At 48.6% G+C, this 27,124-nt stretch overlaps 1 protein-coding gene across 1 annotated transcript; it reads left to right on the top strand.

The window, feature by feature from the left end:
* The first annotated feature begins 2,628 nt into the window (after nucleotides 1-2,628).
* Nucleotides 2,629-26,758, top strand: ALDH8A1 (aldehyde dehydrogenase 8 family member A1). Its single transcript, XM_070559378.1, has 7 exons — nucleotides 2,629-3,869; nucleotides 7,067-7,214; nucleotides 8,540-8,695; nucleotides 10,280-10,429; nucleotides 14,546-14,802; nucleotides 18,038-18,199; nucleotides 25,554-26,758. Exons 1-7 carry the CDS (start codon nucleotides 3,732-3,734, stop codon nucleotides 26,004-26,006), a joined length of 1,464 nt encoding a protein of 487 aa, XP_070415479.1. The 5' UTR covers nucleotides 2,629-3,731; the 3' UTR covers nucleotides 26,007-26,758.
* The last annotated feature ends 366 nt before the right edge of the window (nucleotides 26,759-27,124 follow it).

The raw sequence follows: 27,124 nt of genomic DNA, 5'->3' as shown, positions 1-27,124 counted from the left end.
GTCAGGGCTCAGGGCTGAGGTCTGGGGTCCAAGGACATGGCCAGACTCGCACAGGAGTGTGCGTCCTCAGAAACCTCCCACCTCACTGAGCTCCAGGTCCAGAGGCCGGTCTGTGCTTGACCTGCAGGTAGGATCGATGGTTGCACGTCAGTGGCTGATGGAACCAAGAGGGAAGGGGTGGGGCCACTACGCTATGCCGAAAGGGACCAGGTCGAGCTGGAACAGCAAATAGCGAGAGGATGCACTGTAACCAACGCTGTGCCTGCTCAGAAGCTGGGCCCACGTCCGGGGGGGGAGTTCTGGGAGCTGTCAGACCCTGTGTCTGGTTTCTGACCCTCTTCTGCTATTATGTGAGGAAAGCAACTCCCCCACGGGGTCCTGGGAAAGCTCCTTTCTTTAAAAAGATCTCCTTTAGATAGTCCTCTAATTAGAATCTTTTGGATTATTAAGAACTGTATTAAAAGACAAATTCTGATCAATGTTAGTCTCAGTTGCTTCAGTCATATAATCGGATTTTTTCTCTCAACAGCTTGGGTGAGAGAAATCTCAGGTTAGTGGTTTGGAGAAGGAGGGCGATGCATTATTGTGGGGCATGAGGTCCTTGGGAGAGGGCTGGGCCGCTAGGTTCTAAAGGGACACAGAAGGCACTAGAAGCTGGAGAGGAAGGCAGGCTACGAAAGTCTGCCTGTGTGGGCTGGGTATTCTCTCCTCATCCCTCAGCTTCAAGCTCACGCCCTGGTGCTTCACTCTGTGGTGCCAGGGCTGTGATCTGCAAACCATTTTTCTCACATTGCCTTGTCAGCTGGCTTTCTGTCGAGGAGAGGCACAAGGAAGAGCTGGAAAGAGGGAGGGAGAAGACCCTGCCCTCTGTCTCCGTCCCTGTCAGCCTCTCTTCAGCAACAGCCAGCAGCCCCTGCCCCAGCCTCCAGCGGTCTCGGTCCTGCCAGCATCAAGCACCCCACGTGCCTTCAGAAGCACCTGCACCCGCTGCGGGGTGGGGGGCGGGGGCGGGGGTCTCCTTCAAGCTTCTGGTAGCCCATCTCTTCCTTATTGTCCCGCAGTCTCAAAAATGGTAGCTGCTTTTTGTGGTTATAATATCTGCGTTATCTCAGCAGGCCTTGTGTGCTCTTCCCTCCTTCCCACGTGGACCATTTCCCTTTATTAAACTTGAAATACCTGCCATGGTTTCTGTTTTACTGAAGGGACCCTGGCTGTATGCAGTATTGTATTTGTTTGTCCAGGCATGTCTATTTATATGTGACCAGTTTCTAAAACAAATCAAAAGAGATTTTCAACAGAAGTGCATCAATACGACCAAAAATCATTAACATAAAAGATTTTAAATGTAATGTGGAGAGGAAATGTTAAGAATTTTTAAGCTGAGAAAAAAATTTTCATCTTTATGCTGCTTTCCTGCTTCTTACTGGGTGAGGAGAGGGAGCCTCAGGACTGGCTGTGTGAAGTGAGCCGTAATTCCAAAGTTTCTGCCGAGGCTCTGAGCTGCAAGGGAGAGAAGACGAGGACTCTTGTTCGCAGAGCATCGTAGGTAGGTTTTAGATCCGCAGGGAGAGGCCAGGAGCTTGGTGGCATAGGGAATGGGGAACCCACTGCTTTGCATCAGTGATGAGCAAGAATTTGGAGATCATCCGGAGAAAAATGAGTAAGGTGGAAGCAGGGAGGGCCTAGGGAGTATGGCTGGCAAATGCCCCCAAATGACCATTGAATATAGAATATTGATCTCTAACATTCAACGAAATCTAGTACAAAAGTTGTATATTAATGTAGGTTCACCATAAACTATTCAAGAAATTTAAGACTATCTGAAGTAAAAAGAAAAAGGAAGCATGCGCTCCTCCCCTTCAACCCCCTCAATCCCACAGGCACCCTAGGAGGCCATATGGTGCGTATTATTCACCAGCTTTCTTTTTCCACTTAACAGTACATCCTTTGAACGGCTACATAATATTCCTTATCATGGGTGTAACGATTAATTACAATACTCGCCAGTTGGTGGACATTTACATTGTTTTCAGTTTTTTAATTGCCATAAGAAACGATGCGCTGGGACTTATCTCCTCGAACACGATCAGGTAATTCTGTAGGAGAGAGTCCTAGAAGGGGGGGGTTGTTAGGCCCAAAGTAGGCGCATTTAAAAGCTGACACTGCCGGGCAGGCCTGGTGGTGCAGCGGTTAAGTGTGCACATTCCGCTTTGTGGGCCCAGGGTTCATGGTTCGGATCCCAGATGTGGACATGGCACGGCTTGGCACACCGTGCTGCGGTAGGCATCCCACATATAAAGTAGAGGAAGATGGGATGTTAGCTCAGGGCCAGTCTTCCTCAGCAAAAAGAGGAGGATTGGCAGCAGTTAGCTCAGGGCTAATCTTCCTCAAAAAAGAAAAAAAACCTAAAAGCTGACACTGCCAACCCAAGTTCTGTGGACCCTCCCATCACGCGGTGGGAGAGCACGAGTTTTCCATGGCCTAATACAGAATGGATGTTAGCGATCTTTAAAAATGCTTGCCAGGGGCGGCCGCTGTGGCCGAGTGGTTAAGTTCGCACACTCCACTTCGGCGGCCCAGGGTTTCACCAGTTTGGATCCTGGATGCGGACATGGCACTGCTCATCAGGCCATGCTGAGGCGGCATCCCACATAGCAGAGCCAGAAGGATCTACAGCTAGAAATACAACTATGCACTGGGGGGCTTCAGGGTGAAGAAGAAAAGGTTAAAAAAAAAAAGAAGAAGATTGGCAGCAGATGTTGGCTCAGGGCCAATCTTTTAAAAAAAATGTTTTCCAGTCTGATTGGCCAAACAGGGCACCTCTCTGTATTCCACATTCCTTGATTGACAGCGAAGGGAGCATCCTTCCAGCATTCGTTAGCCAGTCACGTCTCCTTTGCTAGAATCGCTTTTCTATAGCCTTTGCTTATTTTTTCTTTGGGGTTGTTAATTTCTCTTACCAATTTGTAGAAATTCTTACAACGTCCTGGATATGTATGCCTTGTGTGTTGTATGTCACACGTCTTTTGGGCTCGTATCTTCATCTCTGTGGCACAGCTAGGAAGACATGAGCTGCTGCTGCGGCCCTGCATTGAGACGGGGGGACAGTTCAGACAGAAGGTGCCAGGGTGAAGAGAGCAGATGAGCAGGGGCATGGGACTCTGTCCTCAGGCCCCTCTGTGGCGAGGCAGTGATGCGGTGAGGAAAAACCACGTGGTTTGGAGACAGAAGGACTGAGGTGCATCCGTTATCGACTGTGCGACTTTGGATACACTGCTAACTTCTCTGAGGCCCAGTTTCTCTGACAAAAGTAGAAGTAATACTGTTTACTTCACATAGGATCACTGTGTGGAATAAATGAGTACATTCACCTGCAGCACTCCCTTCAGGGCCTGGCGCTGAGTCAGCGTTCGAGCAGTGAGCAGTTTATACTGTGAACCCAGTAAAATGATGCACACAGATGCCTTTGGACCGTTTTGAAGGGCCACGAACCCATAAGTTGGTGTTAAACAGGTTATTACCCATTTCTCATAATGTACTGGAAGTCTGTGAAATATTCAGTTTGGAGCCTGGAATAGTCTGAGTGTCAGGGCACCTCCCACTTTCACTGACCAGCAAATGGGGACACGGAGCCTGGATGGAAGGGAGGAGGAGATGACTACGGGGAAGGGAGAATTGCTGGACGAGCCAAGGGGAGACTTGTCGAGGGGAAGGGCAGGACTTCCCTGACCATGGCTGGAACCCGGGCGCTTCTGATGCTGGAAAACTTCATCGACGGGAAATTTTTACCTTGTGACTCCTATCTAGACTCTTATGACCCGTCTACAGGGGAGGTGTACTGCCGAGTGCCGGACAGTGGAAAGGCAGAGGTGAGTGAATTCTCTCGGCAAGGGCGGAAATGTCCTTCATTTGGTGATTTATGCCCAGTAATTTTCTAGGAGAAAAGGGGGTCGGGAAAAGGTATAGAGTTGATCAATGGCAGCAGCAGGAAGATTTTTGTTCTGGAAGGTTCACTCTGTGACTGGACGCAGAGGGCACAGGGAACTAATCTCTGGTGCCTGCACGAGGAGCAATCATTCATCAGCCACCTGACCCACGGCCGCGGGTCTCAGATGCACCTTAACAGTGTCCTGGAAGAAGTATTGTTTGTAAGAATTATCACTATTAATAAATGCTCCCTTTCTCGACCAAGAGTTGCCTAAATTTCCCGCTGTCTTCATGAACTTCTAAAAAAACGTGTATCTTCACTAGAACAAACAAAATTTAAAAACCCAGGGATTGATTTTAGATTATCCTCTGATAAAATTCATCGTGTTGTCAAAAATCTGGTAAAGTAAAACTGATGATCTGAATGACGAAACCCTAAATCAAAATCCCATGTATTTTTGGAGTGAAATTGCACACCATCCTTTTTCTTACTCAAAGTGCTTAATGGCACACACATTAAAAAAAATTCTTAGTGACGTACAATTGGTTTTATTTGAGGAACTTTGTAAAATGTTGAGATACACTTGATTAGTTATCAATTATTACGCTGAGAATGAAAATACGTCAGGGTCGTGATACGTGTGGCTGATGTCTGTGTGCTCACCTAATGCCTATAGGTTTTAATTATTTCTTAAGACACAAAGAACTAGATTATTTAAAAGATAATTGTAGCCTTCATATTTAATAAGCATTATATGCAATTTTTTTAAGAACTAAGCTATTATTTCCCTGTTGTTAGTATTTTAAATCTGTCTTGCATTAAAAAAAACCTTTAGACTTGTGGATTAAAGTTTGCAAATATTGGCTAATTTGTTGGTTACACTGTAACCTGTAATTCTGTTTGCTCCGAACGACCTGGGATCGATGCGGGACAACAGCTTTGTGTGTTCCAGCCCTCCTGGTCTCAGAGGGTTTTCCAAAGTGGAGTTAACATGGCAAATAATATGCCAAATGCAGTTGAAATGTTTTCTGCAGCTAATGGCTCCTCTTTTTCCAGAGAACGGAACGAGGCACGGATGCACCTGCTGGCAGAGGAATAGGGATTCTGGATTTTCCAGCAATCCAACTTGCAAATATTCTGTCTGATCCCATAAATCCCAGGTTTTTTTCTGGCTTGAAAAATATGGTCACCATATGAACTACATGCCCAATTTCCCCAAAAATCACTTACAAAGTGTGCTAGCAGGGCTGCTGACAGCGGCTCCCCTTCATTCAGCTTTCGACATGTGCTTTGCATTCCCGAGCCCTTTAACGTGAATGGTCCCAAAATGAGCCGTTAACGACCTAAAATCAGACCCAAACTCCATCCTTATTTTACAGGTGACAGTGTGCAAACACTCTCCTCTCTGATGCTTAGGTCACCGCCCCCCCCACCCCCCCACACACACACATTAGTGGGAGCATCTGCATCACAGTCCTGCAGCCCGCCCGGCTTCAGAGACCAGCTGCACCACCTGTTCTCCGTGGGCCTGGCTCAGAGATGGACCTCTGGGGCCTCCGTCTCCTCATCTGCAAAATGGGGACAATAGCAGCACCTAGTGCAGAGTGTTGTTCTCAAGATCAGACAGACGGATGTGTGTAAAGCTCTTGGTGTCTGTCACACAGTAAATGCTTTCTAAGTACTCGCTTTTGCTGATATTATTGCATATAGTAGATTAGTACGTATTCCATAGTAATGGACATAAGGCGTTTTAGGAAATATGACTGGACTGGATCTCAGAGCTCAGGTGTTTCAGAGACGCTGTGAGAAGGAGGCCTCCTCCCGCTGGCCGGCAGGAGGGCTTCTGCGAGGCTGCGCTAGTGGTGGTTGCCGCTGCCACACCTCCTCCCCTCCATCCTGTCTCAGGTCCACAAGGGAGACTGAGTGTGTGAGGCGAAACCACCATCTTCCAAGAAATTTGTAATTGCGATGAGAATAATTTTATTCTTCCCTTCAGCTCGGCTAAGGTGACTGTTCACATAAGGGAAACAAGGAGTGCGGATCGGATTTAGGGCGGAGCACGGAGCACGGACTCTGGGGCTTTGTTGGGTCACACGAGACTGGAAAGCTGCTGTGGCTGCTGGAGCCTTTGGAAAGGGACTCTGAGGCTGAGCCGGGGCCGTGGGGAAGGGGCTGTGAGTGGTTATAAACCGTCATCATGCAGGGAGCAGGGAGGGGAAGATGCAGGTCACAGGTTTGGCGTCTCTGGAAAAGGCACGGCTTCGACGTTGACTACGGGGAGAAAGGCCGCAGGCGACCTGAGAATTCATTCCGCGGGAACTGGCCTTGCCCTCATCTTCCCATATATTGTTTCCTTTCGGATTTAGCTCCAAAACTAGGTCCCCAGGCTGTCTGTTCAACTGCGGGTGCCCTCCTCTCCAACAGAGGCCTCTTCCATTGGGCAGAGCCAGGCAGGGGGCGGCGACCACGGTTACGCCATAGCGGGCCAGCTTGTGATCGTGGGAGGCACAAAGATCTGAGTTTGAATCCTGATTCTGCTGCTTATTAGCTGTGTGAACTCTGGCAAGGTACCTGAGCCCTTGTGCTTCAGTTCCCTCATCTGTGAAACGGGCACAGCAGTCCTCGTGTCACAGGATTTTAAAAGGGGTTTAATGAAATAATTTGTGTAAAGCGTTTAGCATGTTGCTTTATATATAAAACTTAGTCAATAAATAACTAACACGATTAGTGACTCTAAGTGGGAGTGAGAGTCTGGATGTGATTTCGAATAAAATGTTAGACTTTATCGGATCTGTCAGAACTGGTTTAAGAGCTTAGAAACTACACACCCGGACTGAGTTTCCTCTCATACGATATTCAAAAAAATTCTATATTTGACAATGATTGAAAATGTGTATCCGATAAGTTCACATGGCTTCTTTCTGATGAAGTGCGCATTCTGGACGCCTTCATGGAAAGGGTGCATTTCTGTTTGTTTCTGTGGTATTCCTGCTTCCCCCATCACATAAACACCGCTTTGTGGGGACTCAGCTCTGGGAGCCGTGAGTGTTTGAAATTGGGCGGAAACATCGGACACGTAGGGCCCTGGGGCCTCTGGACTCATCCCGCATCTGGGGACTGTCCCCGTGTGTCCTGCAGGTCGCCGCGGCAGTGGCCGCCGCCAGAGCAGCCTTCCCTGGCTGGTCGGCCCGCAGCCCCCAGGAGCGCTCACAGGTGCTGCTGCGGCTGGCGGACCTGCTGGAACAGTCGCTGGAGGAGTTTGCGGTGGCCGAGTCCCGAGACCAAGGTGAGCAGCCACCCCCAGAGCCGCTGGCCGGTGGACAGGGTGGGACGTGACGCAGACGCCGGGCAGTCATCCCCTCAGCCCAGGTCCTCAGTGACCTCCTGCCCCTTAACTGTAATGGATGGGACTCAGGACGCTTTCCTCGTGTCCCCCTCCTGGGGCCATCGGGATCCGGCACACGTGCTTCTCATGGCAGCGGTAGAGGTGGAAAGCAGTGGCAACTGGCACATTTCTGCCTCATTCTGGTGGCCACAGCAAACCACGGCTGAGCCCAAGTTCAAGGGGCAGGGAAATAAATACACTCAAATAATTTCACCGTTTGGTGGAAAGAAGTGCAAGGATGTGTGGCAAAGGGCAGCCATGTGGGGACAGAGGGGGAACCCGGGCTGGTCACGCCATCCATCACTAATTCCAAGCAGAGAGCTTCAAAGCAGAGGCACTTGAAAAGCGGTTGGTGACACAGTCAAGGTATTTAGAAAGATGTCTGATATGTCAGTCACTGTTCCACCCCCAGCACGCTTCCCCAATTTTTGAACTCCTTCCCAGACAGCTGGGTGATGGAGTAAATGTCTGCTAATCTTTGCAATAATATCTGTTAGGAAAAACCAAGATCTTTTAGAATTACGTGCATGCTGTGAACCGTGCTGAAGTCAGGAAGCAGCCTGACTCAGAAAGCTTACGAAGAAAACACTTCCTCTGGGTGCTCCAGACGCTGCAGGGTCTCCCTGAGTCTCAGAGAGAACCGAGGAGCAGCCCAGGTCAGCTCACGGTTCTCCTCTTGTTCAATTCAGGATCTAAGACAGGCACAGGGCATGTGACGGGTGAGCGAGTGCCACACAGCATCCTGCGCCAGGGGACCCTTCGGTGGTCCCACCACATGTCCATCTCCAGGACTCCACCACATGTCGGGGGACATTTAATATACATCACATGTTTAGCAAAGTGGTTTTTTGGGACGAGCAGATGCAGCTGTCTTAATAGCCATTATTCCACCCACTTTGTAGCATGTGCAAAGCTTGGGGATTTTGACTTGAAAGAGCTGGTCTGGGTGAAGTGGTAGCATCTGGTGAATTTATATAAATTGTGCAGTTCACAAACAAAGATTATTTGGCTCAACTTTATCCCTCCTCCATCCTATAACCTCATACCGAATTATTTCATAATTTTATCAAGCCATGATCGAGGCTCTTTGTGGTCAAGGAATGCCCGTGCCAGGCTGGAAGGGACCGAGGCTGCTTCGGTGGGGGTTGGGATACGTGTGTGAGGGAAAGTGTCCGCTGTCCACGGTGAAGTGCACTGACAGAGACTCTGTTGTTGGCTTCCTACAGGGAAAACCATAACCCTGGCAAGAACCATGGACATTCCCCGGTCTGTGCAGAACTTCCGGTTCTTTGCCTCCTCCATCCTGCACCACACGTCACAGTGCACGCAGATGGACCACGCGGGCTGTCTGCACTACACCGTGAGGGAGCCTGTGGGCATCGGTAGGTGCTGTCAGTGAGAGCCTGGGCCACAAGGGTACAGAGAGATGCTTGGTCTATTCTGTAGAATTGATCCAAAGGAACAGGCCGAAGAAAAGGAAGGAGCTGATTTCTTCTGCTTTGGCTGAAATATAATTGGCCTTAAAAAATCGATTTCTAGTTTATTTTCTTTGTGTCAAATTCCCTACTTATTCCTGGGACATGGTTCTTGGGAAATCACAGGGAAAAGAGTGATGCTGAGAGTACATTCACAAACCAGGATTTTTCCCCCCCGTAATTAAAGATAAAGAGTCTATTTCCAGAGCGTGCGGGGGTTAAGAGCATGGATTTTGGATATGTGTGGGCAAGTTACATAACCTTTCTGTGCTTCAGTATTCTTCTCTGAAAAACTGGGAGAATAGTTCTATTTTATCTTTACATATTTTTACGTGAATTAAATAAATTAACAAGTGTAGGGCACTTAGAGCAGTGCAGGTGCTGGCACATAGGCCTTGACTCACTTCCCTCCGCCCCTCATGTCTGACTCCTGCCTTTGGAGGGCACACAGATGTCTGCAATGACTCACAATGTCCACCAGATGTCACTGTGTCCACTGAGGAAAAAACCCCAACCCTCCATATTTTATGAGTTACATTTTATGACAGGATAAAAGAATGTAAGATAAAAGGAAAGAAAATGGGACTTTTACAACTTTGATGATTTGAACCCTTAGGAAATGGTATTTTCAAGCCATTATGAAAAGCTCAAAGCTCCCTCTAAGAAGCCTGCTAATATATCATGCAGCAAAAATAATCTGTTATCCCTTAAAGAACAGATTTTCCAATGGGGAATTTAATCACATAAAATACGTTTACTTTCACAGCACAGGCTTGAGGGCAGAGTATAAACGGGTGAGTCCGTTTACTGATTCACGAGGTAGATTTGTTTTTGCATGCCCTGAGGTTGGAAGCTGGGCGGTTTCAGAATTTTCCATGGGGAGGCTCTAGATGTTGGCTCTGTTACCTCCCCAGCAAACCCGTCCGCTCAGGATACGAGTGAGCAGTTTCTTATTAAAGACACTCTGGCTGGCTGACATGGCTTTTACTGTCTCTGAAATGATCTGCCCTTATTTTACAAATAATTCTAAACAGCTTGAGATTTTGTGTCTCAATTCACAACACGCAAGACATAGAGACGGAGAAACCCTGAAGAATTAGTAGCTGGACAGTTTCATGATGAGGAAGGAGACGTTTAAACAAATGTACAGATCAGTCTGTAAATCTCAAAACTGATCACGTTCTGGTACCGTTGAGTGACAGGTGACCGCCCATTTGCCCTGGAACTTACATTGCTGTTGCTCATAAATATAATTGTAAGTCATCAAGAAAAGAGTCAACCATATTGACTATAGTATTTACAGGTACAGTTTCTTGTAACACAGTTTAGAATTATTTCCCTGAAGTTGGCTACAAATAAGCACAGTTTGGGGGTCTCGGAGAGTAAGCTTCAGTTTCATGGAGCACGCGGGAGTTCTCATACAGAAGCCCCGTCTGGTCAGCTGGCTGTGATGGGCACGTCACTGTTGGCGACGCTCTGTTCTCTCCTCAGCTGGTCTGATCAGTCCCTGGAATCTACCACTGTACTTGCTGACCTGGAAGATCGCTCCCGCCATCGCTGCTGGCAACACCGTGATAGCCAAGCCCAGCGAGCTGACTTCCGTGACGGCGTGGATGCTGTGCCAGCTCCTGCAGAAAGCAGGTACTCAGGCGCTAGGGCTTGGGGGACGCACAGGATTAGCTCTGGGGCTGTATGTTTTGTAGGCTTCAGCCACCTTAGAGTCACTGACATCTGACAAGCTATTTTGGAGAGAAATCTGCTCAACAGCAAACAGATTCCAGTGACATCTTTGGTTCTGTCTCCCCGGTCCTTTTTTGGGAAACCCCTTCATCCACAGGGCTCGCTCACCTGCTTCCTCTCTTCAACCCTGGCGGGGCTTCTGCAGGACAGCTCCTCCTGGGTTGGCGGGGTGGTGTCCACCTGCAGTAGAGTGAACGCCTGACATAATGCACCCACAGGCTTAACGAGCCCGGTGAGTTCAGACGCCAGCCTGCTCCAGGGTGTCTTCAATTGTCACTTAAGTCCTAGGGTTGAACCACAAGCTAATCTTTATGAAAATAAGAACATCACTCGGTACTTCTCTGTTTTGGATAGCTATGGAATACTTGATAGGAATAGCCCATTTTCAAGAGGTTTGAATACACATCCCAGTTTCCCCTGCATTTGGAGCCACTCCTGGGACCCTGATACAACACGACGCTTGTCCTCTTTCTGCTAACCGTTTAGTGGCCACCTGCAGGCTGCGATCCTGCTTTAGTTCTCGGATGTTCAGCTTGACGCCGCCCCAGAGCTGTAAGGGAACAGGCGGGAGGCCCTAGCTTGTAACCCGCGAGAAAGCCCCTTGCGGTCGGGTCCCCCACTGGTGGCTCCGCACGGCCTGGGAGTGGCGGTGGCTGGCGGGACAGGCTGTCTTCATGGCCCTGGAGTCTCTGTGGTGCTCGCCTCCTTCAGGCCCAGGGCGACCGTGCCACTGGGCTCGCGCAGACCTGCAGGGCGGCGGCCTGGGAGTCTGTCTCTCTCCTGGATTCCTCTCGTCTCTGAGCAAAAACGTCGGCGCGAGCTTCCGGGAAAGCTAAACCAGTTCTTGCACCAGGATTTAGACACAGGGGAAACCAGGCCTGTTTAGGGAAGAACAGTGGGCCTCGTGGCCCTCGTGTAGCTGCCCATTTCCCTCGAATCCTACAGAGGAACGAGGCCTCCAGCCTAGGGCTTCGCGACGACGCCTGCGGATGTCCTGGGCCTCTGCGGGTGTGTGATGTGATGTGCTGCGTCTCTCCTCTCCCCGCATGTCATCCCTCCTCTACAAGAGGGACCGCGTTTAATCCCGTTCTTGGCAAAACTGAATCTCTAGTGTCTGCGAAGTTCTGAGGCATTTCTGTCCTGCCTGGTGATTGCAGGTGCTCCGGAGTGGGCTAGAATTGGGGCCCACGCTCTGCTTTGATCCTGTGTTGGGGAGGACGCAGGCGGAGGTGGGGAGAGCGCAGCTGGAGGAGCGGAGGGCGCAGGCAGAGGTGAGGAGGGCGCAGCTGGAGGAGCGGAGGGCGCAGGCAGAGGTGAGGAGGGCGCAGCTGGAGGAGCGGAGGACGCAGGCGGAGGTGGGGAGAGCGCAGCTGGAGGAGCGGAGGACGCAGGCGGAGGTGGGGAGAGTGCAGCTGGAGGAGCGGAGGGCGCAGGCAGAGGTGAGGAGGGCGCAGGTGGCGGAGAGGAGAGTGACAAAGAGCTGTGGTCCAGAGACCATTCTCTTCCCCAAATCAACCGCATCTTGACCTATGATGCTTCCTCTTTCCTCCACTCTCTCCTTTCATACACCCCAGAGCCTGGTCTGCATGAGAGTGTGACGTTTTCCTTTATTTGCACAGTGTTGGCCTTATTTCTTGTGAACGAATAAGCTCATTGTACCCAGACGGTCCTTTCCCCCTTCCCTCCCTAGGCCGGCTTTGCCAAACTTTCCTCCTCTGACAGACACTGAGAGTGTCGTGCTCAAATTGCACCTGTCTCCAGCTCTCAGCTTCTCCGCTGGGGTTGGGAGGAGGCATGGATCACGTCCCTGTTATCCTGCTGCAGAGAAGCCTCTGTAAGAGGAACTTAGTGTAAGGAAAAGAGCTCGAACAACCCGCTGACACGCTCGGGACCTTTGAAGAGCCAGCTCCTCCATCCTGAGTGTTCAAACAGACTTGACAAACGACCTTTCTCCGAAATAAAGTCATTTAAAAAAGTGCACAGTGAATACCTCTTTGGGAGTTCTAGAATATTCGCTTGCTTCTTGGAGGCACCAGATGTTTGCGCTCATTCCTGGAATGTCCCCTGATGGCAATTTTCGGGCCCTTCCTATTAGTTTGTGCTCTGCTCTGTTTAAGGTTAAAATTCTTCTTGAAGGGTAGAGGGCAGATGTCTCTAGAAGAGTTTCACTAATGTCTGGATCAATGGCAAATGGTGCTGAGAAATCATGGCCGGTAGACAGCTCGTAGCGTATTAACATTGGCGCTTGAGGAAACGCAATCACAGCATTCACGCGGCTGTGTTACGAGACGCCGCCAGCTGCTGAGAGGAGCTCATTTTCCGTGTTCATACATACGCGGTGTTTCTACGTTTTCCTGTCCCCGACCCCCATCAAATATTGGGAAGATATCTACATCTCTGGTCTTCGATGGAGAAGCAGGGCCCCATCCGGCTAATGGGGGAAACGTGACCTTGTTTTCCTCCCATCGACCTCTCGGGGGGCCTCTCCCCCAGCCTCTTCTGTGCCCCAACCCAAGACCCAGCTGCTCTCACAGGGAGCCTGGGCCGGGGCCTGCCCTCCTGTGGCCGGGACCTGTGGTCCAGGACTGCCCTGAGCTGGATTGTAGCAAATGTGCATGTTGAGTGTAGAGGGGGCCACTGGAGGTGAGCTCTGCCAGATGCCATCATGAGTCATTCCCCTTCCTACCTGTCTCCAGAGGCTCACCTGAAGGGGGCCTCGGTTGTCCCCTCAAGGGACCAGGCTAAGGCTCTGGCTCCGGGGGAAGATGTTCCGGAGGATAATGGATCTTCAGTGTGAAATTATTATTTATACTTTAAAAGTGTAATCTTGAAGAGAGGCTCTTAATCCAAGACAGTGTTTGTACTGAGGAGAGAATGTGACCTGGAATAAAGGACAGACGCCAGGAGCGGAGAAGTAGTTCAAAGACCTTGCAGCCTGCAGGATTCCCGCCCCCACTGTCCTTCGAGCCTGAGGAAACAGAGCGGAATAACTCAGCTGCCTCCGGGCAAACCCGAGAGCGTCCCGGACGCAACAAACTGCACGTGGATCTTCTCTCCAGAACCATTTCTGACTTGGATAATGCACATTAAGCGTTCATTCACTCATTTACTTAACCGTTGTTTATTAACCTGCTATGACCAGTTTTGCCGCTTACTGGTTTTTATTTAACCTCACTGGGCTCGGGCTTCTCATCGGTGAAGCGAGGATAATAATACTGTTGAGAGATCTGAAGAATGTGAACCACTTAGGACAATGACGGGATCACAGCAAGCACTCAACAACTGTGAGCAAACGGGGCCGTGGCACAGGCGATACAATGGAGAACAAAACCTGGACACCATTTCTGCCTCCATCGGTGTATCTCCCAGTGGTCACAGGCAATAAACAAGCAAATCCATAAAACACATAAATAAACACGTGCAGATACAGGGCAATAGGGTCTTGTGATGGGAAAGCCTGGGGCACATATTTTGGGGTGTCCTGTGTACTTTAAGTCAGTCCTAGGGTGTGATGGTGCGTCCATATCATGGGGGGCAGGACCTCAGACTCAAAACTCCCCTCCCGGGGGTGCCCTCCCTCACTCCCTGGGCTGGCATAGTCAGTCTCTTCTCTGGCTTCTGCAACATTTATGCTGCCCTCTACAGAGCACTGTCATGCTGAATTGTGCCTCCTGGATGCCAACCCTGAGCAGGGCTCTCCTTCCCACTGGGCTTGACCTGCTTGAGGATGTTTCTGCATCCCCAGCCCCTGAGGCCTAGTCAATATTATGGAGTGAATTATCTAGAATGTTCTACCCCCCATTTCTTCAGGGAAAAGCCCCCTGAGAAATCCCACCTCTGGTGTACACTAGCAGAGATGACACTGTTTTATCTGCTTTGTTAGTAAAGGAGAGGCAGCCGTAAAAGTTCATTCGCACCCCCATTCAAGCCATTGGACCTTCAAGGAGAATCTCCCCGTAACATGAAGTCCTCAACTCCCGGAGGAGGCTTACTGTAACTGCCACTGTTTCCCTCCAGGTGTTCCCCCAGGTGTGGTCAATATTGTGTTTGGAACCGGGCCCAGGGTGGGCGAGGCCCTGGTGTCGCATCCGGAGGTGCCTGTCATCTCCTTCACTGGGAGCCAGCCCACGGCCGAGCGCATCACACAGCTGAGTGCCCCCCACTGCAAGAAGCTCTCCCTGGAGCTGGGGGGCAAGAACCCTGCCATCATCTTTGAGGATGCCAACCTGGAGGAGTGTGTTCCAACAACCGTCAGGTCCAGCTTTGCCAACCAGGTATGTCCTTGGGGGCTTTTGTTTGCTTTTTTAACTCCATGGTCCTGTCAGGCTGGATCTGCTTCATTACAGTGCAAAGCTCTGGGTGAGAAGGTCAATGCGGGGCTGTTTCAGGGAAAGGAGAATCGTTGCACTGTGCTATTCCACCGACTGTCTGCTCAATATCAGGGTCAGTCGGTGGCCTTGGAGGGTCACAGCTTCTGTTCGGCAAGCTTGTCTTCTTTTCTGAGTTACACAACTTTTATCAAATACCAGCCATGGACAATGTGATCCAGCTTTTGCTTCTCCAAGCTTCTCCCTCCCTTTATTCATAGAGTTGCCCTCAGTCTCTTCTTGCTGCCTAAATGTCCTGTCTCCAGCGAACCTTACTCTCCCTGCGAAGTATCCAAATGTACTTACGCGCTTAGAAAAGTGCCGGAACCAGTCCAGAGCAGGCTGCCCAGCTTGCAGTGATGGAAGAGCTTAGGGCAACTTTGCATCTCCTGAAGCTGTGCAACAGATGTGTTTCTGGGGCCCAGAGTTTTCATCAGACTCTTGAAGGCCGCAGCCCCAAAGGATTAAGGATCCTGGGTCAGATACACTAAGCCATAGTCTCTGTGAAGATGGCAGCTGCGCCCGCTTTTGCACAGTGCCTAGGATCATAGCTTGTCTCCAAAAGGTATGCTTTTAAAAAACTTTAGCACAGAACAAAGACTGAAGCCAAAGAGTGAGAACTTCCACAGGAGGCAAAAGGAGTGGAATGAGAGAGATCTTTATTTCCCTAACTTGGATAAGTTGCATAAGCTTTTGAACTTTTATTTCTCTACCTGTAAAATCACGGAGGCAATGATAATGCCCTCCAATAGGATTTTTGAGAGTGTAGAATGAAAAACACTCTTTATAATAATTCTTTTCATGATTCTAATTGTAATTATTTTTCTCACCATAATTTCTAGGGAAAGTGGCTTAGAAATATACGAAGTTTCTGGATCAATAGACTTAAGGCAATTTTATGGAACAAGTAATTTAATCGTTAAAAATAAATATCAAAATGAACAATTAAATCAAGTGTTTTGATGGCTTAGTGATGACAAGAGAGGGACAAACTGGACTGGGAAACTGAGATGAGAGGACGTTAGTTGAACTCTTCGTATGGAAGTGAACGGATTCCGAGCGTGAGGATGGGCTGTGAGCTTCCTGACGACCAGAACCGTGCAAGGGTCTGCGATCGCCCAGAGAGCCTCCCGCCTGGGCTGTTTAAAGACACCAGCGGCAAAGAGGACCTAAACCTCACTGACTGGCTAACCCAAGACCACAAGTGAATTTTAGGCAAAATAACCAAGTAGCTGACTTCTTTTTATGTTGCTAAGTGCGATGTAGTGCATGCTGCTTCCTTCATTGACCATCACTGGCTTTTCAGGGGATCTCTGTGGTACCTGGTCTCCTTGGGCTCAGAGCACTCTCACACTTAGAGATGCTGTGCGACATGGAAGAAATGAAGGTGGACTTCAGCATCTCACAGACCGAGGTTGACACTTGCTGTGCTGTGTGGCCTTGGGTTTGTATTTACTCAAAACCCCATGTCCTGACAGTAAACTGGGAAAACTAATACACCACAGAATTATTACGAGGACAGCACGCTGGATGGTGCCTGGCGTACAGCAGGCACTCAGTAAATGACATTGTCCTTTTCTCATTTCCTCTTAGCCATCCTCCTGGAGATCCTGGTTTGCCTTCCCGGCACTGAGTAACCAGGAGGCTCAGTAAAGTCCTCCAGTCTCTTTACCAAGACTTCCCTCCCCACGTGGCACAGGGCACTCGTGGGTTCAGAGACGTTCCAAGCCACACGTGCAGATGGTTCTGACGGTGCTCCTGGGTTGCAGAAAGAATTCGTTATTTCAAAACATTGACTGTTTAATTTGGACAATGACCTTTGTCCAAATATCAAAATAACTAGAAGCATTCTGTTTCTTAGGCTTGGAAGACCAAATATAAATGTGATGAAAACATTTATTTCTGCATATATGTACTTACCACATTTACGTAATGCTTTGACATGTCTGGAACGTGGTTTCTAAACTATTACAGGCCATATTTGCATGATAATAAGGATGAGTTTCCCTCAGGAGCCTGTTAGCTCCTCTCTCTGGAGCCAGGGTCTCTGTCTGGTTGTCTATTAGCCTCTGAATCTTAGCCTCTGCGTTCCTCTCCCTGTCCTTTCCCTGCGATACCGCTCCCCTCCCTGCCCCGTGTTTGCCTTTCCAGGGAAGAGCTACGATGTGCTCTGAGGCTCAGGTTAAAAGTCCGGGACGCATCCTTGTTCTTCTCTTCCTGAAGCCCCTCTACTCCATCAGGTCCTGTTGGTTCCATCCTTAAAATGTACCCTGAGTCCTGTCACTTCTCTGGGGCATCCATGCCAGTGTCCTGACACTTCCAGGGGCCCACCGCCCTTTAAAGGTCTGTCAGCATCAGTGGACTCCATCTCTCTCATCTCCAGCTGCCACCCTGGTCCAGGCTGCCTCCACTTATCTGGACTTCCAGAATGCTCTCTGAAGTCGCCCTGCTCCCATCTCATTCCCTTCCATTCTGTTCTCCACACAGCTGCCAGGACAATCGTTTAAACATGTAAACCCCATCACATCATTCTGATGCTAAAGCCTTCCATGGTCTTTTCATGACACTGAGTAAAATGCACGCTCCTCGTGAGCCTGTGAGACTCTGCGTGCTGCTGCCTTGCCCCCTGCCTCCTCCCCGTCTCCTTCCCCCTCTCCCACCTCAGCCCCACTTGCCTTCTTGCCTCCCCAGCACACTCCAAGCTCCTTCCTGCAGCTGGGCCTCTGCACTTACTGCTGAGAGTTCCCTCCTCTAGCTTCGCTTATCCAGCCCCTTCACGTCAATCAAGTGTGGGTTCAAATGCACCCTCTTCACATGCCTTCCAGGGCTCCCTTTAACAAAAGGCAGTAAAAGCTGCCTCTCCATTTGTTTCTCTTCCCATCCTCTGCTTAATTTCCTAGTATTGCTTCGGTCATGACCTGAAGTTATATTATACACCGAATTTATTTACTTGTACTATTTATTGTCTATATTCCTCACAAGACTGTGTGTTCCATATGGTGGGGGGTTGTCTTGTTTACCACGTCTCCACTGCCTGGACCAGTACCCAGGACATGGCAGGTGCTCGAAATGCGAGGTGACCTCTCCGTGAAGGAGCGTGTCCTCCAGTCTTGTCATCGTACTCACGTGTCATTCTTGGCAGGGTGAAATCTGCCTCTGTACCAGCAGGATCTTCGTCCAGAAGAGCATCTACAGTGAATTTTTAAAGAAGTTTGTAGAAGCTACCAGAATGTGGAAGGTTGGCAGTCCCGCTGATCCATCGGCCAGCATGGGAGCTCTCATCAGTAAAGCTCATTTGGAGAAAGTAAGTCCATCTCTGCAACGTAAGTTACAGAAAGAGCTCTGATTGGGAGAGAGGCTCAGTGAAGGCACAGCACATCTGGGCTTCGAAACGTTGTTAATTACCACCACCCTATTTTTGAAAACATTATGACCTGTGGGGAATTGTCTCTGGATACAGAGTCTAAAAATGCTAGATATGAGCATACAAACGTCGTCCAGGTTAAAGTAGCATCTACAGAAATGGATGAACTTGGGAGGTCAACATGGAGGTACCACCAGGAGAGCAGGGAAGGCAAATTCCAAAGCATAAAGGTCCGTTAATAAGAACGATGTGGACTAAGGGTGGCAGGACTTTCCGCAGGTAAATGTTCCCAGTGGAAGGGGTCCTGCCTCTGGCTTACAGCAGATGGGACTCCAGAAGTGCCTGCATGCGCCATCCAAATTTTGTGGTCCTTGATGGGGTGACTAGTGGTGGCCTACATGGGACAGACCATTGTCAGCCTCCGAGTGGTTTATGAAATTTACGTCTTTAAGGTCATTTTAATTTATTATCTGATGTGACTTCCAAAATAAGTCATAGACTTTTGGAGCTAGAAGGACCTTGTTTTCAGCTGTGGTAACTAAGGCCTGCCAAGGGAAATGCGCCCCCCTCAGTTAGCCCGTGAGGGACAGAGCCTTCACAAGTTTGGAGAAATCGCTGACATTCATAGATTTGGCAGATTTACTAAATTTTAACTTTGATCTTCAAATATTGTGAAGCAGAGATGCTCAAGCGACACTTGATGGTCTCATCTTACTTCTTCTGGTTTCTCAGTGAAGTAGGAAGCAGGGTGAGCAGGGGGGGAGGTGTTGAAGGTTTCAGGAGGGAAGAGAATGCTGGAAATGGTCTCGCAGGAGATCAGGAGAGAGAATGGCCCCGGAGGTCAGCTCCCGGGATTCCCTGGACTCTGAGGTCATTTACTTACTGCGGGGCTGGCCAGCATGGCTGTGTTATTATCCAGTCAAATTCACCTGCAGGGTTGCAGGCACAGAGGCAGCAGTCCCCAGAGTGCCCCTGGGGACCCACAGTTGAGGATGTTCCCACCCTCATGGAGAAAGAAGTCACCTGATCCAGGAGCTTCCCTTGTCCTCTCTTTTGTCCGGCTGTTCTGGACACCAGGGCTCCAGGCCTACCCACCCAGACATGCAAATAGCAGGTGAAAACAACTTCAGCTCGTTCCCGAAGGTTTCCTGTGGAGTGAAAGCCAGCCCCCCAGAAGCATCTTCCAGCGGGCCGGGCTATGGCGCAGTCTGAGGTCCCCTCCGCAGGGCGCCACTCCCCTGAGACCCAAAGTTCTCTCTGTATCACTCAGCAGAGAAACTACTTTGGTATCGTAGGCCATAATGACCACTAACTTTACCCCAGGAGGGGAGATCTATCAGTGAAGCAAATAAAAGTATTTGGCTTTTCTGCATCAGTTGAACAATCTGTAGCCCCGTGCACACCTGCATACGCACACACAAGCTGTATTTTGTGTGTGTGAGAATGGATGCCACCCATTGAGACCGTCCCCTGGTACCCTGTCCCCTGGTACCCCGTCCCCTGGTACCCCGTCCCCTGGTACCCTGTCCCCTCCCCTCCTTCGTTCCACTGCTGCACACTGGCTTCCCTCTTCTTCCTCGAAAACAGCAGCCCACTCCTTCTTCTCAGTCTCTGTGCTTGCTGCCCACACCCACCCCCCACCCAAAGGCTCTTCCTTCAGACACTTGCGTGGCCGAGGTCAGATGTCGCTGTCTGAAGGAGGGCTGTCCTCCTTACCCTATTTAAAATCACAGCCCCAGACCCTCCTCTAGCTCTTGGCTGCTTCATTTTCCTCCATCTGACATAGAATACGTATTGTTTATTCCTTGACTGGCTATCTTCCCTTGACTAGAATGTCAGCTTTATTCACTGCTGGGTCCTTAGATCCTAGAAAAGTGCCCAGAACAGAGCAGGTGAGGTGTCTGCCGGGCCGGTGGTGGGGTCAACGCTCCATCACGTGCTCCACTTGCAGCATGACCCCCGAACTGGAGGTGTCCACTTTCCCTGAACTTTGAGCTTGAGCAGGGAGCATCTCGATCACTGACCACTGAGTCATCGCAGCGATAAAGGGACTGTGGACACATACAAGCCTTTCAGATTTTGCTTAAGATTCTCCTCTAACTCACTGTCTTTTCATTGTTTTTTCTTGGCTGATGTCACAGGAGGCTTAGGTAGTGAATTCTTCTTTGTTAAAAATCTTTGGCTAGGGGCTGGCCCGGTGGCATAGCGGTTAAGTTTGCACGTTCCACTTCTTGGCAGCCTGGGGTTCGTCGGTTCAGATCCCGGGTGTGGACATGGCACCGCTTGGCAAAAGCCATACTGTGGCAGGGGTCCCACATATAAAGCAGAGGAAGATGGGCATGGATGTTAGCTCAGGGCCATTCTTCCTCAGCAAAAAGAGGAGGATTGGCAGTAGTTAGTTCAGGGCTAATCTTCCTCAAAAAAAAAAAAAAATCTTTGGCTAAATATGGGTGTTCAGTACCTCAAAATCATACAAATCCAACTTTTTAATTGCCAACAAAGAATTTCAAAAAATATGCTCACATTATGAAAATTCATTTGAGATTTTTACAGCATTACTATAAATACGCATGTGGAGCAGTTTCTGCAGGTCCACATTTTCCCAATGTTCTTGCTTTCTCAAGAACCAACTTATAAAAAGGTACCAAAATTTTTCAATTATAATACATTTTAGTTCAAAACGTCTTATTCACCTTGCACTCGGCTTCCCTCCAAATTATCAAACTTGTGTTTCATTTTTGTTTTTGGTGATTCCCAGTAGTTTTAATTATTCCTAAAATGAGCAGAGAATTTAGTTGGTTGCCATATCAGAATATATCAATGTAAGATGGCCAAATTTTTCTCTTGAGTAAAATATACAGCCTAAACTTTGCATCTTTGAATAATTCCATGGAGAAGACCCAAATTACCTCCTTTTCAGTAGGTTGGTGGCTGGAGTCCAAGGACACTGGTCCCCAGGCAGGCAGGGGGCGTCCTGGTGGATCCCAGGGGCTGACCTGCTGCAGACTGAGAATGTGTGGGAGGCAGGTGGGCGCCCAGGCCTCCTTGAGCATGTGCGTGCGCTCCCAGCACCTGCATACAGGCAGGAGGAACGCCCCACCTGAAGGTTCTGGGTGGTCCCACCTCCAGGCCTGACTCCTTCTGCCAAAACTCAGCTCCCCATGTGGGTTTCACCGAGTGAGCAAGTCCTCATCTGAGTCCAGACTAAGATACGTAGGGGAGCCTGGTGTCCTCCTCACTCCCTCGTCTTGGCTGTGTCCAAGCTCTGCACCCAGGGAAGGAGCGACCTAGAGTGCTGTGCTGGGCTTGACCTCAGCACCTCCCAGGGAGATTTCCGTGTCAGAGCTCCTGTCCCTTCTACCTCCCAAAGTAACAAATTTGCCTCAACTTAGCACTGACATCACCCCATCTTTTAGACTATATCTTTACCACCCCATCTTTTCCTAGGGAAAGTGGAAATGAGAGAAGCTATCCTTTCCCACTATTTCTAGCATTGTAGCTGCAGGAGCTGTGGACAAAAGCCACGATTCCTAATAGATCAAAACCACAGAGGATACTTGATTTTTTTTAAGACTTGAAACACTGGCAAGGTTTCAGGCACGGTGTCAGCCTCTCTCTAACATCTCAGTTCCAAAATGCCATCTTCTACCAAACAAATTATGCCCCCAAAACAAGCATCTATTTAACATGTTGGTTGTGTTATCTTAATATCATTTCAACGCAGCAGACTTAGCTGCCACAGGTGACTCTGAAATGACGAAACTTACGGTTGTCAATTTTTTCTGAACACATCTAAACATCAGCACATATTTAATATCTTTCAAACAGAAGTTTTCAAAGCTCCCATATTTTTACCATTGTACATTTTCTATCTCAAATATTTTTTTTAAAAAAATAAACTTTCTATTTTGGAATAACAAGATTTATAGAAAAATCTTCGCGATAAGGCAGAGAGTTTCTATACCCACTCACTGGTCCGCCTTTTTGTTAACATCTTCCATTCCCACACGGCCATTGTCCACACTAAGAAACCAGCACGAGCTCGTGACTATTAACAACTGTGGAATTTTCAGTCAGCTTATCTGGATTTTCTATTTGATGCTGAGAGAAAACCATTTTTCAGCCACTTTCCTTATTAAAATGAAATACAGCTAATTACTTTGCCCTCATCCCAGAAAGCTCCGAGAGCCTACTGCTTCTAAGGGGAGAGATTTTGTGTACAGGGTTAAAAACTTAAAAATAGTTTTTTTTATCATTGGCCAATTTATTTTACTTTTATTTTTCCAGGGAAGAGCAATAAAGACGGTATTTCCATTACCCCATTGCATAGGAAGCTGTGGGGTTTCCCTTGCTTTGTGGTCCTATATGCTGGATCCCTCCCAGCTCTGCTCGCATTTCCTCCCCCACGGAAAGCCGCAGAACCATCCTGCTGAGGCTCGGAGGGTGCCTGGACATCTGCCGCCCTCGCTGCTCCACCCAGAGCACGTGCACCCAGAGGGGGGCCTCCCCCTCTCAGTCTCCACCCGGGAGGACCCCCGTCAGGGACTTCCAGCTCAGTTGCTGTGAGGAAGCCCTTGGAGCGAGAGCAAATGGGAGCAGCTAGGGCAGTGTGGCCTTTTCAGAGTGTGACCTTTCTAGGTCCAGTGCGCCAAACCATCTGGGATCAAGGAGGCAGTGGACACGCTCTGCTGGCGGCCACCTCTCCTCATATCTCACTAGAAAGCTCTGTGGCTGCCCACCAAGGAAGGTCTGGATGCCGTCTTTGCGTTCCGCTCTCCTCTTCTGCGGTGTCTACGTCTTCTCCGAGCCAAATGGAGTCTTTGTGTCCATCTTACTTCTGTGTGATTGTCACAACAGATGGCGAGGCAGTGACAGGAGAATCCAACTAGAACAGGTACAGGTTGTTTTGTAGTGGCAGAGGGCTCAGGAGCAGGTGGAGATACAGCATGCTCCCAAGGGGACGTGGGACTTCCAGGTTTGAGTGACTGTGGGGGACGCACAGTAAACTGAGGTGATTCTGTCCTCGAGGAATGAAGGGCGGGCTCCCCTGCTTAGTTCACAGGGTGCTTTTCTCTTTCTTTTTACTCTCCCGAATCCTTCCCCACTTGGCTGTCTGGAGAATCTGGCTACATGCCGACCTTCCCCCAAATCGCGGAATACAGAGAGAATTCTCGTGTGTACACAGAGGCTGGGAAGCACAGAGGAAGTTCCTGGGCACCGCTTCTAATAGGGCCGGGCTTCAGGCCCACAGAAGGTCCCCTTTCCCAGTTTCCTATGCTCTTGTGTCAGGTAAACCCTACCTGCCCCTGACATGCAGACTGGGGGTCTCTGACGTCCCCCGCTCGTAAGTGTCAGATCAGGCATTACATGTCATCACCTTCACTGCCAGCAGATGATGCCCGGAGACTTACTATGTACCAGGTGCTATGCTAAATATTTTTCATGTATTATTTTATTTAATCATATGAATAAGTGGCAGTGTTCATCCTACTTTCAGATGAGGAAACTGAGGCACAGAGCATTGACAATCCCTCAGCTGCTAAGTGGAGGAACTGAGGTGGGCTCCCTGGCCCTCCCTTCTAACCTCTACGGCCTGATTTCACAGGCAGAGGTACTAAGTACTAACTACCCTCTGCTCTCTCCTCTCGAAAAAGTTTCATAGTAATAACTCATTATATTTGATAGCATATTACCAGTCACAAGGTTGGCCTTTTTTCACATTTTGTTGATAACCTCAGTTTCTGAGCTGCTGGCGTAGATGTCCTTCTATCATCTAGAGATACTTTCTCTAGAAAATAAATTCAGTTGGTGTGAGTCACCTCATACATGGAATATTTGGTAAGTTCCCAGTTTGAATACCGACATTTCCTTTCGTATTTTATTACCCCAAAGGCATCTAAGGCAGGGTCACGTGGTTCTGTTTAGATGTGACAGTCTGAGCCAGAGCACTCGAGCACTGCTGGGGTCACTGACAGATCTGGTGCTGTGCCCACCAGGGGCCTCCGGAAACCTCTGCCTTCACGTCCCCTGCTCATAGGGGACGCCACCTTTGGCATCTTCTGATTAATCTGGGAGGGTCACTTCCAAAAGAGGAGGAGAGTAGGGGAAAGAGAAGTCCAGAGCTGTTACAGTTTCTACCCACAAACTGGACTAGGCTTTTGCAGGAAGCTTTGAGGTCACCGTGCGAGTCGGGGGAAGAGGTGGAACGAAGGGACTGTAGAGCCGTGCCAAATGCTCTATTTGTAAAAAGTCTTTGACTTCATGGCTTATTAAGTGCTCTACAAACTGAAGCAAAATTAAGAATAAAACAACGTTACCTTTCATTTTTACATGGCAGACATATAGCTCCACATTGAATACACTTCTGCAACGGAGTCCTGGTCTAGTGCTGGGGCAGATGCTCAGATAGATAAAGTGGGGATGCAAAACATTGTTTCAAGATTTACCCTGCCTCTGATGTGCGCCTTGACTGCTGTTCTAAACTTCCCATTTTTGAGATGACTTTTCTACTTCTCCTATGTTTATAATACGCCTCAGGACCAGAAGAATGTATCATTGTGACTTCAACAACATTTCCATATAAAAATGTGTATATCGTTGTTATAATGAGTGATTTCTAGGACCGTTATTAATAAACATCTGTTGTTATCTGTAAGTCACTGAGCTAACTTATTATATAATTTATTTCCCGTTATAGTTAGCTACCCTATATTACCTAGAAATATTTTCAGATTATAATCAGTAATGAGACTAGAAATTAGAAACTATTTGTTCTGGAAGCCTGGCTAGTGAAGGGCATCCTGGCCTTTAATTAAATCTTATACACCGTTCAATTTCTCATTTTCTGCCATGTACATAGTCCCCTCAAAAGTGAGAAAATATTCTTTCTTGTATTTAAACCCTGACTACGGCTGAGTGTGAGTTCTAGCTTTCCTGTTGATTAGTTCCATGGACCCTTTACCCTTCCTGGGGAACAATTAAGTCATCAGCAAATACAGTATAACACAGAGCTAGTAGTGTTTTGAGAGAATGAAGTGAGAATGTATGAGAAACCCTATCCAAGTGTCTGGGATTTAGACATTAAATAAACCATGGATGAAGGCTGAATGCCCGAGTGATGGTCAGAGCCCTCCGCCCTCAGGCTCAGGAGCTGAGCGATCAGATAACCAACCTGAGATTTCTTAGTAAGGACCTTCTACATTTTGCTTAGATGATTGAAAAACATTGAATTTTCTGCTGCTTTGTGTGAAGCCAAATGGTAAGACGTTGCTAATCGTGGCTTTTATCCTCCCAGGTCAGAAGATACGTCAAGATAGCCCGTGCTGAAGGGGCCCGGATTCTGTGTGGTGAGGGCGTGGACCGGCTGAGTCTTCCCCCTGGGAACCGGGCGGGCTACTTCATGCTTCCCACAGTGATAACAGACATCAAGGATGAGTCCCGCTGCATGAAGGAAGAGATATTTGGTCCAGTGACGTGTGTCGTCCCCTTTGATAGCGAAGAGGAAGTGGTTAAAAGAGCCAACAGTGTTCAGTATGGGCTGGCTGCGACCGTGTGGTCAAGCAATGTGGGGCGTGTCCACCGGGTGGCCAAGAAGTTGCAGTCCGGCTTGGTTTGGACCAACTGCTGGCTCATCAGAGAGCTGAACCTCCCTTTCGGGGGGATGAAGAGTTCTGGGGTAGGTAGAGAAGGAGCCAAAGACTCTTATGAATTCTTCACTGAAAGCAAAACCATCACCATTAAACACTGACCTCGGCCGGTAGAGAAGCTATTGCAGTCAATGCCTGGTTGCAGAGAATCAGTTGTCCAAAGTGGTGAATGGAAATGCTGGCCTAAATTCCAGCCATGTCTTGACTCAGCAGAATGTTATTTCTAGTTTACCTCAGTAGTTAGTATTTTTACCCACTGGGATGAGGAGATGCTGTCTATCTTCAATGTTGAGTCGAAGAAGAGAAAACGTCTGACTAGGAAGTCATGAAAGGGAAGCCAAATAATTGTTAGGCTCCTCCTAGGTTGTGTCTTCACAGCATTTTTTTCATCATGTTTATTGAACTCTTCAGAATTCACAGATAATCAGAATTTTTTCATTTGCAAGTATATATATATATATATAAAATCTACAAAGCCAAAGAGAAACAAATCAGTGTAATTTCCTACCTTGGGGAGGCTGTTGAGATGGTCTCCTCATCCATCAGCCATTGGTGGCTAACTGGTAATTGACTACACCTCATTATGTAAGGGGGCCATGAATGTTGATCATAAACATAATACAGAGTTTGTCAGAGAAGTCACATGTCATAGGTCCTGCTAAATATATCTATGCAAGGACAAAAAATAAAATAAAATAACTACTACTTTTGGAGGAAACTTGGAACAAGAAGAGGAAATAGTTCAATCCTTTCCTACTGTGGAGTCTAATCAATTCCAATTCTTAGTGTACGTATCTCATGAGACTTACAACTTACTAATCTTAAAAGAATAAATGTTAAGCAATTTCAGTGACCGGCTTCCATACCCGTTCTTCTTGAGTTGCCCTTTATTCCTCCTTATCCCCAACCTCTTGGGAGTATGGACTTTATACAAAGTAAGAAATGTATTCTTAGCATCTTTTTTTCTGGATCTCTCAATGATCAGAGGAGGAGACTGAGGTTTACAGAGAGTGAGTAGCATGCTCAAGGTCACACCATTGGTATGGCCAGAGGTAGGGTTTGAGCCCAGATCCCAAAGCCATGGTCTCTGGCCACTTCACACTTACCTTGGGTCGTGCTCCAGAAGCAGCTGAGTGCTTATGGCTCGTGGAACCCGCCATGTTGGGTCTTCCCTTATCCTCCCTTCTGCTGCCCCGCTCTACTCAGCCATGCAGCCGAG

The sequence above is a fragment of the Equus przewalskii genome, chromosome 9, assembly GCF_037783145.1.
Source record: "Equus przewalskii isolate Varuska chromosome 9, EquPr2, whole genome shotgun sequence".
Lineage (NCBI taxonomy): Eukaryota > Metazoa > Chordata > Mammalia > Perissodactyla > Equidae > Equus > Equus przewalskii.
Note: the sequence above shows the minus strand (reverse complement) of the source record. Positions and strands in the feature narration are given on the sequence as shown.

Excerpts from the sequence above, each read along its gene's own strand:
- ALDH8A1 (XM_070559378.1), top strand. The coding sequence starts at position 3,732 with ATGGCTGGAACCCGGGCGCTTCTGATGCTGGAAAACTTCATCGACGGG. Across the intron at positions 7,215-8,539 it reads GGCCGAGTCCCGAGACCAAG|GGAAAACCATAACCCTGGCA; the intron begins GTGAGCAGCCAC and ends GGCTTCCTACAG. Across the intron at positions 8,696-10,279 it reads GAGGGAGCCTGTGGGCATCG|CTGGTCTGATCAGTCCCTGG; the intron begins GTAGGTGCTGTC and ends TTCTCTCCTCAG.